This window comes from Cebus imitator, unplaced genomic scaffold, assembly GCF_001604975.1.
Source record: "Cebus imitator isolate Cc_AM_T3 unplaced genomic scaffold, Cebus_imitator-1.0 Scaffold495, whole genome shotgun sequence".
Classification (NCBI taxonomy): Eukaryota; Metazoa; Chordata; class Mammalia; order Primates; family Cebidae; genus Cebus; species Cebus imitator.
Genome location: NW_016107810.1, coordinates 750336 through 763327, shown reverse-complemented (window position 1 = coordinate 763327; position 12992 = coordinate 750336). Strand labels below are relative to the sequence as shown.

Genomic DNA, 12992 nt, shown 5'->3' with positions numbered 1-12992 from the left:
AGCTGCTCACGCAAGTTTTAGAAAGCGTCCTGCCTCCAGCAGAGATGGCCACAGTTCACGTAAATGGCCATCAGAAAGCAAACACTGCAGAAGCTGTAGGGAGCAGGCTTGCAGATGAAGCTGACATGCAAGCCTCCCTGGAGGAAGAGGTGAGGCTGTTTAGCCAGTCCCAGAGAGCCCGAGGGTGGTATTAAGACCCCGATTTTCTAAAGAAGAGGAAGAGCTAGGGAAGACAGGGGCCACTCAAACCAGGATGGGAGGTGGGTGCTCCCTGATGAGAGAGAAATGACAAACCAACCCACATAAGAACCGATGTCCACACTGCATTCGTAAGTCACTGGGGTCCCCAGGCCACCTGTGATGCAATACTCAACAGTATGAGTGTATAGGGATTCATACCCTTGCTAAACAAGTGTGTGGGGGTTATATGACCTGCCAGAGAATAAACAAAAAGGTAGCAATTACACCTGTAATCCCAGCACTTTGGGAAGCCAAGGCGGAGCAGATCATGAGGTCAGGAGTTCGAGACCAGTCTGGCCAACAGTGAACCCGTTCTCTACTAAAAATACAAAAAATTAGTCAGGCGTGGCGGCGGGAGCCTGTAATCCCAGGTACTCAGTAGACTGAGGCAGAATTGCCTGAACCCAGGAGGTGGAGGTTGCAGTGAGCTGATATTGAGCCACTGCACTCCATCCTGGGCTACAGGGTGAGACTCCATCTCAAAAAAAGAAAACAGACTACCGGAAGGAGACCTCCTTCAAGTAGATTTCACAGAAATGTCCAAAACAGGGAGACTAAAGTATCTACTGGTAACGGTGGACCACCTCTCTGGCTGGGTGGAGGCCTTCCCCCTCCCAACTGCCACTGCCAGGAATGTGGTCAAAATAATCTTAGAAAAAATTATACCCAGATTTGGCCTGGTGGAAAATATTGATTCAGATGATGGGCGCCACTTTGCCTCGAGGGTGCTAAGGGGAATTATGGAGGGTTTACTCCTTGGATGGGATTACTATACCCCTTGGCATTCCCCTTCCTCTGAAAACATAGAAAGAATGAATCAAACTCTCCAAAACCATCTTATTAAACTAATCTTAGAAACTAAAATGCCTTGGACCAAATGTCTCCCAACAGCTCTCCTTAGGATTAGGTCAGCCCCAAGGAAAGACTTGGCATTGATTGTCCCCTTATGAGTTATTCCATGGACTCCCACATTTAGGTAGGACTATGGACCTTCCTACTATGGAACCCAAAGAGCAATTGTTAAGAAATTCTATACTGGCCATATCCTCCACCCCGTCATCCCTTAGGCTGAAAGGACTTCTGACTCACAGCCTGCCCCGTGAGTTCACGGTTCACCATATCCAGCCTGATGACTCAGTGCTAAAGGAGACAAGCTCTACCTGAGCTGGAAAGGACCCTATCAAGTGCTCCTGACCACTGAGGCAGCCGTACGAACAGCTGAACAGGGGTGGACACATGACACACGGTCAAGAGACTGGTAAAGAACCCCCAGAAGGAAGGGAAAAGGGTGAAGGGGACGTGTATAGATCACCGAAGGAATCCTTCGGCTAACTCCAGAAAAACCTCGAAGGAAAATATGAGCAGGCTCTGTCACTGGGGGTGGATGTGGTTAGGATTAAGCCTCCTACCGGGGTGAGAGGGTTCACAATTATTGGATGGAGCCGGAGGAAGAAGAAGATCCAGTCAACTAAGAGTCGGCATAGCTAGAACCTCCATCCCCCAGACCACAAAGTTCGATGCCTGCCAAGTATTCCATGGTGGGTATTTAGGGAAACAAAGGCAGCTGTCACGAGCAAACATGCGTGTCCTGAAACCGTCACCACGGGGAAAGCCCTGCGCCAGCTGGAATGACGCCTAATGGACCACCCATTTCAAGGCTGGGTGAGCCATCGTTCCAAAAACAAACCCTTGAAGAATAAAATGCATTTGCATAAGGGCCTCACGCCACCTAACTGTGGAAATTTAGAATGCAATCCTGGATTAATTAACATCAACCAGCTACTCTAGACCAGGAACCTTGGAGGTATGGACTAGGAATAAATATCTCAGGAAAGGATCCTGGGGAACGGTTAGCTTTTAGGGACAGCACCATCTCCATCCCAAGCCCACCCAGGATTACTATAACTCCTGGTCCCAGTACCTCCTTCAACCTACTGGACAATGATACCAAGAGAGTAAAAATAATTAAGGTAACTGACTTGAGGCAGACTTTAGAAATTGAGACTGGATACGGGGATGCAAATGCCTGGGTTGTATGCGTCACATTTTCAGTACTAGCTCTTAATAAGAGCGACGGTTACCCATGCTCAGCTGGACGGCCTCAGGCAGATGTGGTTCCGTTTCCCCAGGATGGGATGCCAATCCCGACGCAATGCGCTGCATGTTGGCTGTACGCCAGGACAGGGATACGTGGCGCACTGGGACCTGCAAGTCTATCTTTGCTCTTCCCCGCCTTGCGGAGATCAGATCCTAGAGCAGCCCCTCACTCTCCTTAGGTTGCCTCTCTAGGCAGGGGCAGAGTTCAACAAGCCTGTGAGAGAACTCTCAACTTGTACCCACATCCTAAACACCATTGGCGAGTCAAACAAAGGCAACTGCTTGGCTTTTTATAAAGCCCGGGCTGATGTCTGGTGGTATCGAAGAAAGAGCTGCCTCCATGACCTGCTACCGTCCAATTGGACCAGGACTTGTACCTTAATTCAAGCTGCCATTCCATAAGGGCCCTGAGAATCTACATGGTCACTGACATCGGAGATCTAACAAATCCTTTTGATCCCAACGTTCATGCTGACTCCATAGGAGTCGTAGAGGACTACCTAATGAATTTAAGGCCCCAAAGCAAACAGCTGCCGGGTTTGTGTCCGCACTCTGCTGCTGGTCAACTATTAATAAAATGTGCATTGGATCTATTACCTCTATTATAATTCAACAAAGACTCATCAACTGTACTGGAGACGCTCTCAAAGGAGTGGCTAGCCAGTTAGACACCACCAGCCGAATGGCCTGGAAGAACAGACTTGCACTAGACATGACTGTGGCAGAGAAAGGGGCATACGCATCATGCTGGTGGAAAGTGTCGCACCTTCATTCCTAACAATACTGCCCCAGATGGAGCATCACAACAGCATTACGAGGGTTAACAACTTTAGCCAATGAGTTGGCAGAAAATGCCAGAACTGATGACCCATTTACTGACTGGCTAGAGAGCTGGTCTGGGAAAAGGAAAGGAATGGTAGCCTCCATTCTGCCATTCCTTATAACAGTGGCTGGGGTCCTAACAGCTACAGGGTGTTGCATTATCCTATGTTAAAGGGTTAACCCCAAATTTAATTGAAACAGCCATCAACAAATGGCCATGACATATCAACTATTGTAAGAAACCAATCAGATCTACTCTCTTATGAAGAGTCAACAGCTCCTGAAACAATTTCAGGACCAAAGGACACAAAAATAAATGTGGAAATGGGACCAGTGGGAGTAAAAAGAGGAGGGAATTGAAGGAACTAGTGTCTGCAGTGGTCCATTTCCAAGACAAAGGGCCCTGAATCGGCTTCGGTCAGTAAACTACAGAAGAAATGGGATCCACTAGGCCCCTCTTGGATAGCCAATGCCTGCCTGTCACTGCCCCACACCCCCACCCACCGCCCCTCTTAGTTGCCCTCACCCGAACCAAGGAAGTTTAGTCTAAGATGAAAATTTACTAGCCTGCAAAACAGCTTGTTGTTTGTTCTCATCAGCCTGCCCATCTACTCAGGTCATGAGTCAAATACTTGAAGAGCCCCTGAGCTAGGTAGGATTACAACGTACTATGGGCTGCGACAAAATGCAGCAGGACAACCCTAAAAAAACACCTAAAGCCCCTGCCCCACCATAAACAGGCGACGTCTGGGAAGATGTGACCCCACAGTACTCAGCCTGTGAGGAGCCAGGGGAGGGGCCTGTGCACTGGGGGACAAACTGCTTGTTGTAACTGTGCTGGGTGTGCCTGCCCACAAGATGCCTGATCTTGCAAAACCATCATTAAAGTCCCACTTCCACTGTCCTCTGGGTCTCTGAGTCTATTCTTTGGGTTTGGATGGGTGAGTTTGTTTCTGGCATGGTGAATAGTGAGTTGGCCATGTCACAACACAGGTTCCACCTTTCCTGATAGGTCCCAGAAGCCTCATGTGAGGATGGGGATCTCTGGAAGTGCCGTTTATGACTTCAGAGGCTGTAGCCACAGCTGCAGAAAAGTCTACCACTCTGAGGGATTGCCTCTTTTAACGACTTGTTGCCACGGTAATAAAATTTATATTGACATCTGTCTTCTGAACGGTATAAGCAGTTACCAAGCTTCTTCATTAAGCCTGAAGACCTCTGGAATTTCTGCTTCTCCCTTTATGCATTAAGGTAACAGAAACCTCAGGGGTCTGCCGGATCCCTTACTCCAGGGCTGAGGTTATCCGTTCATTAAAAGTGACAAGTGTGTAACAGGAGCCAGGACAAAGCAGGTCCCTGTGACCAGTGCCACATCCTAGATGTCAGCAGGAAGGAAAAAAGAGCAAGACCAGCACCGCCCTAACAGCAAACACAAGGAAAATGTAGAGTTTATAACATAAGCAGCCACTAAACATCTAAATATGTAGCTCTTGTAGCAGCACTCAAAAACGTCAATCTGGCCAGGCGCAGTGGCTCATGCCTGTAATCACAGCACCTTGAGAGGTTCAGACAGGCAGATCACCCGGTCTCAGGAGTTTAAGACCAGGCGGGGCAACATGGTGAAACCCCGTCACCACTAAAAATACAAAAAGAAAGTCAATGAATATCATAACCATGTTCCAGACACTATGCTTTCACGTTATTCATTCTTACAAGAACCAGCGAAAATATGATCATTCCCACGCTCCAGATTAAACCAAATGAGGTTTAAGGAAATTCTGTGAGTCCAGGCAGTGACATGGACTGCAGGGGGAACCTTCAACTGTCGGACATCAAAGCTGTGCCCTCACAGAAGCTTTCTCTGGAAATCACAGGGACAAGACAGCATCTCCTGCAGACTGACCCGGAGAAGGGCTGGGCACAGAGTAAAACCAGTGTGTAACACGAGCAAAATCATGGCTGACAACAGTTTTTAACTGTTAATGTTGCCTGGTTTTCTTTAAGGTTTTGTGTTTTAATTAAGAGACCAAGGGTGGATGGCAGTAGTTTCTTCCACCGGTTCTGTGAGATGAACTGCAGGGAAGAAAACAGACACCTGCATCTACATAGATGTGCTACTCCCATTGGCTGGTCCCCATCATCAACTTCCCATTTTGTGTGATGGGCATATAAAGCCATGAGTGAACCTTTCCTCTATTTCATCTTAGAATTCATCGCTTCCAAAGAGAAAGAAGCCTACAAAGCAAGCCCAGGGGCAGATTCCCATTTCTGTCTACAGGGGACCTGTGGACACACAGCCTGAGGGGCAGCCCCACTTACTTGAAGGCTGGGGATGCTAAAGACCTCTTCCAAATGGCACAGACCACTCTGACTCAAGTCTAGAATTGGTGAGGAGGAAAAAATGATCCCTCCAACACCCTTGTGAACGTCTTTGGAGGGGGCGGCAGGCAAGCTCCTAGTTTGACCAGCATCCTCCTCCAGATCAGCAGCGGCTGCAGAGGGAGCTCTGTAGGAGCCGCTTCCCTCCATCCGTTCTCCTCCAGGGAGAGCAGCTCATCCTCCTTGGTCTGGAGTCACCTGGAGACATAGGAAGGGGAAATGCAGAAACAACTAAGTATACCGAGGCAAAGCGGAATAGCTGTGTGGCAGGTCCACGGTGATTCAGCTTGCTTTAAAAGCTATCGTTTTTAGCAAAAGTTTGACTTTTAAATGAGAGAAAAAAAAAAAAAAAAAGAAATACAAAGAGGTTCCGATTAAAATTCTCTGCTCTCACTCTGTACAACGGAGTTCCAAGATTTAACTCCCGGAAACGCAAAGGTGCACAGCAGGAAGATCATGTCAGGGACGTCAACAATGAGAACATCTGGAAGCCTGTAAACCAACTGCGATGCTTCCGTGAAATGACTGGGGCAGGTGGTTCCTTATCAGTGTGCAGTTTCTTGCCTCTGCTGTGTTCTGGGCCATTTGAACTATGTTTTTAGTTCCTTGAGGCCAGGAAGCCTGTCTTTTGTTTATCCTTTTGGCCCAGTGACCAGCACTGCCTGGCTAACACCCAGTTAAGCATCAGGGAAAGCCTGTCAAATTAAGAATCTTGAATTTTCATTGTCCAGCAACACTTTTTCTCAGAAGTATTGTTCATCAAAACCTCATTCAGCGAGGCACACTTTCAATTTCCAAACAACTTATTCGGCAATGAGAATCCACGTAGGAATGCATCAGCTCGACTACATAATTCCAATCACTCCGCAGCCCAGGGACTGGCATATGCGTGCACTTCATTCCCTGTTTAGGGAGGAGGCTGAGGCGCAGATGAGTTAACTGCTAGAGGGGTGCAGTTAATTGCGGGATAGAGGCGACAGTGGGACCCGGCAGGGTTCGACCCCAGGCGGCCTGCGTTCCATAGAAGTCTGCGGGCTTTTTCACGGTCAGTTCACTTGTTTTCTCCGAATCACAATCACGTAACTTTAAAAAGAGGAGGAGAGGCTTCAAACCTCAGAACAGGGAGAATGTCTTAAAGCCAGAACTGAAACAGCGCGGACTTCACACAGGGCCCAGGCAGCGCCGGGCTCCGTGGGGCTTCCCAGCCTGCCTTCAAGCAACCCCGACGCACGCCCACCCCCGTTCCCTGCCTCGGTTTCCCCATCCGGGCGAGGCTGAGTTGAATCCGACGCTCTGGGCTTCACACTCCAGGCCTGAGAGGTGCAGCCCCTGCCGGCAGCATCCGGGCGGGAGCTACGCTACAGGGCGCGCGGGGCCAGGCACCGCCTTCCCCCCGCCGTCCCTAGGAGGGCCCAGCGAGCCGGCCGTCCCCGCCCCGCCTCACCTTCGGGGCCCCCGCCCACCGGAGCGCGGGCGAGCCCCGCAGCGGAAAGCGGCAGCCCGACAATGGAGGCAGCCCGGCCCACGCGGTCGCCATGGAGACCCAGTACGGAAGCCCGCAGGCACCACGCCGCACGCGGGTGTTTGTGTGTGGTGCGCCTGCGCATGGGTGGGTGTGGTGCGCCTGCGCATGGGTGGGTGTGGTGCGCCTGCGCATGGGTGGGTGTGGTGATTTTGTATGTGTGCGTGTGTTTGTGGTGCGCCTGCGCATGGGTGGGTGTGGTGATGGTGTGTGTGTGTGTGTGTGTGGTGCGCCTGCGCATGGGTGGGTGTGTTGCGCCTGCGCATGAGTGGGTGTGGTGATTGTGTGCGTGTATGTGTGCACCTGCACATGGGTGGGTTGGGGGGGTTGTGTGCGCGCGCGCGCGCGGGGTGTGGTGCGCCTGCGCACGGGTGGGTGTGTTGCGCCTGCGCATGAGTGGGTGTGGTGATTGTGTGCGTGTGTGTGTGTGTGTGTGTGCGTGTGTGTGTGCACCTGCACATGGGGGGGGTGTGCGCGCGTGCGCGCTGGGTGTGGTGCGCCTGCGCGGGATGTGGTGCGCCTGCGCGGGATGTGGTGCGCCTGCGCGGGATGTGGTGCGCCTGCGCACGCACGCGGCCGACGACGGCAACCATTTTTCCGTGCCCGCAGTCTGAGAGCGGCAGTGACTGAGGGCACGTAGGGACCGAGGGAGTTTGGAAGGGCGAGCTGCCTGGCACAGAGGGGAAGAAAGAGAGCGGGATGGTGAGTGCCCTGGGGAGCCGGAGGGCGCGGGGCGGGCGGGGCTGCTCGCGGACAGCCGAGCAGTAAAGAATGGATGCCGGGGCACCTGTGCTCTAAGTCCTAGCAGAAGTGTTTGCGGTCACTCCCCCAGCTCCGTCCTTAGACCTGCTGCCCAGAAGCCCTTTCAGACTTCACCTTCACAGTCTGCACAGACTGGGAATCTCCAAAACCTCAGGGCCTGGGCCTTCCGAGCTGCCTCTCCCACGTTTTCCCACGAGCAGCGGCAGCCGCCCTCGCTGCCTGCCCTTCCCGCCCCGCTCACTCCCCGCTGCTCTCCTGGGGCTTCCTGGAGCCACTTCCTAGTGAGCTGCTTGTCCCCAAATCTGCCTCGGGGCTGGCTCCCAGAGGAACCCAGACTCAGACCGTCCCGAAGCAAGGCTGCCTCTGCTGAGTCTCCTGCCGTGGACAGAGGAGTGAGGGGGGCGAGGAAACGCGGTGATTGTTCTGAGGACGAAGAAAGAAAACAGCAAGGAAGCCTCACTTGGACCCCCTATGATTCCATCTCCAACCTGCCCAGTCAGCACTCCCCATGTCCCGAAGCCCCTGCCCTCCAAATTATCTGTAAAAAATGTGATCCCCAAATGAGCAGGGATACTAATAGTAAAACTCCGGTCTCCTGCACAGCTGGCTCTGCGTGAATTACTCTTTCTTCATTGCCGTTCTTCTGTCTTGATATCTCGGTTCTGTGTAGGCAGAGGGCAAGGTGAAGCCACTGGGCAGTTACAGAGGCAAGAGACTTTTTCCAGCCTGGTCTTCAGCGATGCTCCTGGCTCTTCTCCGCTGCTGTCAGTGACTTTCTGCCCCTCACTCTTCGAGGACAGACTTCCCAAGCACCCTTCCCTCTTTGGGGGTCCAGAGCCCCCACAAGCCCAAAGTCTGGATCCTGTGAGCTGCTATGTGTTTCTGGTTCATTTTTGGTCTATGAAGTGTTGCCAGTTTTTGATTTTTTCTTTTAAAAATTATCTATTATAGGCTGGGCATGGTGGCTTACATCCGTAATCCCAGCGCTTTGAGAGGCTGAGGCAGGTGGATCACCTGCGAGCGGGAGTTTGAGACCAGCCTGACCAACATGGTGAACCCCATCTCCACTAGAAATACAAAAATTATCCAGGTGTGGTGGTGCATACCTGTAGTCCCAGCTACTCGGGAGGCTGAGGCAGGAGAATTGCTTGAACCTGGTAGGCAAAGGTTGCAGTGAGAGGAGATCATGCCACTGCACTCCAGCCTGGGTGACAGAGTGAGACTCCATCTCAAAAAAATAAATAAATAAATAAAATAAAAAATTACCTATTGTAGCCATGGGTGGGGAGAATTGTGGGAGGGCCTCTGTATTAGTTTGTTTCATGCTGCTGATAAAGACATACCCAAGACTGGGAAGAAAAAGAGGTTTAATGGACTTACAATTCTACATGGCTGGGGTGGCCTCACTATCATGGCGGAAGGCAAGGAGGAGCAACTCACATCTTAGGTGGATGGCAGCAGGCAAAAAGACAGAACTTGTGCAGGGGAACTCCTGTTTTTAAAACCATCAGATCTTGTGAGATGTATTCACTATCACGAGAAGAAGATGGGAAAGTCTTGCCCTCACGATTCAATTACCTCCCACCGGGTCCCTCCCATAACACGTGGAAATTCAAGATGAGATTTGGGTGGAGACGTGGCCCAGCCATGTTAGTCTTTAAGCTTGAATTGAACTTGCAATACCGTCTTGCCCAGAGGAAATATTTTCCAATAAAGGAAATAAAACAGTTTTACTCTGCTTTAGTTTTTTTATGTAATACCTTATTGTGAAGCTGCCATAAGCTGTTTGATGTTTTTCCAATAATTCATATTCTTCTACCTTGTAAATCAAGAACATAATTCTAAGCCTCCCGCCCAACTGAATGGACCCCTCTTGTCAGTCAAGGAGATTCCAAAGAAACCTGAAAAACTAGTTCAGACCATTATAAGCAGTGGAGGATTGGGCATGCCTCATGATACGCCTCTCCTTTTTGGAGTTTAGCAAAACAGACCAGCATTAACATTAAAATAGAGATCTTTGCTGGGCGAGGTTGCTCATGCCTGTAATCCCAGCATTTTGGGAGGCCAAGGTGGGCAGATCACTTGAGGTCAAGAGATCAAGACTAGGCTGGCCAACATGGAAAAACCCTGTCAATACTAATACAAAAATTATCTGGGTGTGCACCTATAATCCCAGCTACTCAGGAGGCTGAGGCTTGAGAATCACTTGAACCCAGGAGGGGAAGGCTGTAGTGAGCCAAGATTGTACCACTGCACTCCAGCCTGGGTCACAGAGTGAAACTATGTCTCAAAAATAAAAATAAAATAGAAATCTTAAGACTGACAGAACAGACTAGCAATGAGATACCAACTCCAACTGACTCGTCTATCACCTGATAGATAAAGAAGGAAATCAAGATATTTTATCCCCAAATTTATTTCTTTTCCATATTTTCAAATGGCCCTGCCAAGCTGTCTTTTGTGGAGGGAGATTTGCATCTGTAAAGAATCTGTAACATTACTACAGGTATTGATCGACTTACCACCTATGCAACTTACGACTATTCAACTTTACGACCACAATCGCTAGCCACGACTGCTCCGTGTTGGCAGCGCAAACGTTGCCCAGCTGGGCGTACGACAATGTGGACCAGCTTCCGGCAGCACTACCATCTCCGCGTGCACCATTTCAGCTGTACATATAGCCTACTCAACTTACGACCAAATCGTGTTACGACCGGTCCGCGGTCCCGACTGTGGTCGTAAGTCGAGCACTAGCTGTACATCTTACCCTTCTAGACCTTCCCAATCCTGAGACGGTCTCGCACCTTTTAAAGGTCTACATAGGAAACCACATTAGTCCATTTTCATGCTGCTGGTAAAGACATAGCCAAGACTGGGAGATTTACAAAAGAAAGGTTTATTGGACTTACAGTTCCACATGGCTGGGGAGGCCTCATAATCATGATGGAACGCAAGGAGGAGCAAATCATGTCTTACATGGATGGTGGCAGGCAAAGAGAGAGCTTGTGCAGGGGAACTCCTCTTTATAAAAGCATTAGATCTTGTGAGACATATTCTCTATCATGAGAGCAGCCTGGGAAAGACTCATCCCCATGATTCAATTACCTCCCACCGGGTCCCTCCCACAACATGTGGGAATTCAAGATAAGATCTGGGTGGGGACACAGCAAAATCGTATCAGAATTCCACCAATGAGACTTCATCTACTGATAAGAACCTTGATCTCCACAACCCCTTATCTTAACCCAGACACTCCTTTCTATTGATTCATTCCAAGTCTTTAGATAACAATTCAGTTCAATTCAACCAATTGTCAATCAGAAACTCTTTGAATCCACCTATGACCTGTCAGCTCACTCCCCTGTATCCCTCCCCAGCTCGCTTTCAGTTGTCCTGCCTTTCCGGACCAAATGTCTACCTCACATGCATTGATTGATATCTTATGTTCCCCTAAAATGTATGAAACCAACTTGCAACCCAGCCACCTTGGACACATCTCAGGATCTCTTGAGGCTGCCTGGGGCCATGGTCACTCATATTTAGTTGAGAATAAACCTCTTTTAAGTATTTGACACAGCTTGACTCTTTTTGTCAGCATCAAAGGAAAGACACCTTTTAAAAAATGTAAAATATACTTTATAGAAAGTTGAATGTAAGGACAATACAGATTTCTATGTAAGTTCACCGATTTCAGAATGGCCTAAAATTGTTTTTTGGAAGATGTTCAAAATGCCCCTGGAAGCTGATTCCATTTCTGTTCTGCTGTGCCTGCTGTACCAATTGTCATACAATGTGACAGCCGAAATGCATCTCCCTTCCTTGAAAAGAGTTCAGACTGCAAAGTGAAGATGACCTCTGTTTCCTCGCATAGATCTTCTGAGAGCACAACACATGACTGGGATTGTGCCAAGAACATGTGGAATGGTGTGGAAAGACAGAAGAAGCTGCAGCCTTCAGGCTGCCATGGAAAAGCTGGTGGTGTGCTCTGTGGCCCTTCAGGAGGGGGTGTGTAATGAATCTTCAATGAATTTCTCAGATGAGCCAAAGTGGTGAACTTGTCTCAGTACCCAGGGAGAGTCAGACTCATCCACAGCTCTTGGCCTCCATTTTCCCAGTTGCTGTGGTTGGAGTGGGTCCCTGGAATTCATATGTTGGAAACTTGGTCCAGGCATGGGGGTGTTGGGAGGTGGGGCCTCTAAGGTGTGATTAGGCCATTAAGAGAGATTAACGCTGCTCTTTAGGGACTGGGCGAATTCTTGAGGGAGTGAGTGGGTTCCCACTCTCTCCAGACAGCATTAGTTGCCACAAGGTTAGGTTGTCATAACATGAGGTCACCCCTCATGTTCTGCCCCAATCCCCCTTCCACTTCCCTTCTGTGTCGTGATGCAGGACAAAAGCACCACCAGAAGCTGCTGCCATGCTCTTGAACTTCCCAGCCTTCAGAACTGTGAGTCAAGTAAACATCTTTCCTGTATAAGTTACCCAGTCTCAGGTGTTCTTTATAGCAACAGAAAATGGACTAAGACACTGGCCTTGAGACTCAGGTGCAAAATGCTTTAGCTCTATCCATCACCCCATCCCAAGCCAATTTCATGGCCTGTGGGCCTCCAATCCCCATGCACCCCACCTTCTATCTTAATTCTTTAGCTTGATTACGTGTACCTAACATGTTCACAGGTTTTGAGGATTTAGACATGGACATCTGTGAGGGCCATTATTCTGTCTACCACAATTAGATCAACACATCTCTTGGAAAGGAACTGTCTGTTTTGTTTTGTTTTCTTTTTTTTTTGTTTTGTTTTATGAAATAAAGTCTTGCAGTGTCACCAGGCTGGAGTGCAGTGGCATGATCTTGGCTCACTGCAACCTCCTCCTCTGAGTTCAAGTGACCCCCCTGCCTTAGCCTCCCCAGTAGCTGGGACTGTAGGCATGCACCACCACACCCAGCTAATTTTTATATTTTAGTAGAGACAGGGTTTCACCATGTTGGCCAGGATGGTCTTGATCTCTTGACTTCGTGATCCACCCGCCTCATCCTCCCAAAGTGCTGGATTACAGGTGTGAGCCACGGCGCCCGGCCAAAAGGAACTGTCTTTATTGGAGGAAATACACTGATGAGGCGCCGTGGTGGGCAGCGGTCTATGAACATTGGTGTCGGCCAGTGAGA

General features: G+C 49.6%; 1 protein-coding gene and 1 long non-coding RNA gene across 2 annotated transcripts in view; one reads left to right on the top strand and one right to left on the bottom strand.

Moving 5' to 3' along the window:
• The window catches only part of LRRC27 (leucine rich repeat containing 27), a 46783-nt gene extending 39649 nt beyond the window's left edge, over nucleotides 1-7134 (bottom strand). Inside the window, 2 exon segments of the mRNA XM_017513560.2 lie at nucleotides 5479-5736; nucleotides 6983-7134. Coding sequence (XP_017369049.2) covers nucleotides 5479-5688 — 210 coding nt within the window. The 5' untranslated portion in view covers nucleotides 5689-5736; nucleotides 6983-7134.
• A 464-nt stretch (nucleotides 7135-7598) lies between these two features.
• LOC108292579 lies at nucleotides 7599-8422 on the top strand. Its single transcript, XR_001820327.2, has 2 exons — nucleotides 7599-7762; nucleotides 7893-8422. It is a non-coding gene; the product is annotated as an uncharacterized LOC108292579 (long non-coding RNA).
• Nucleotides 8423-12992: the final 4570 nt, after the last annotated feature.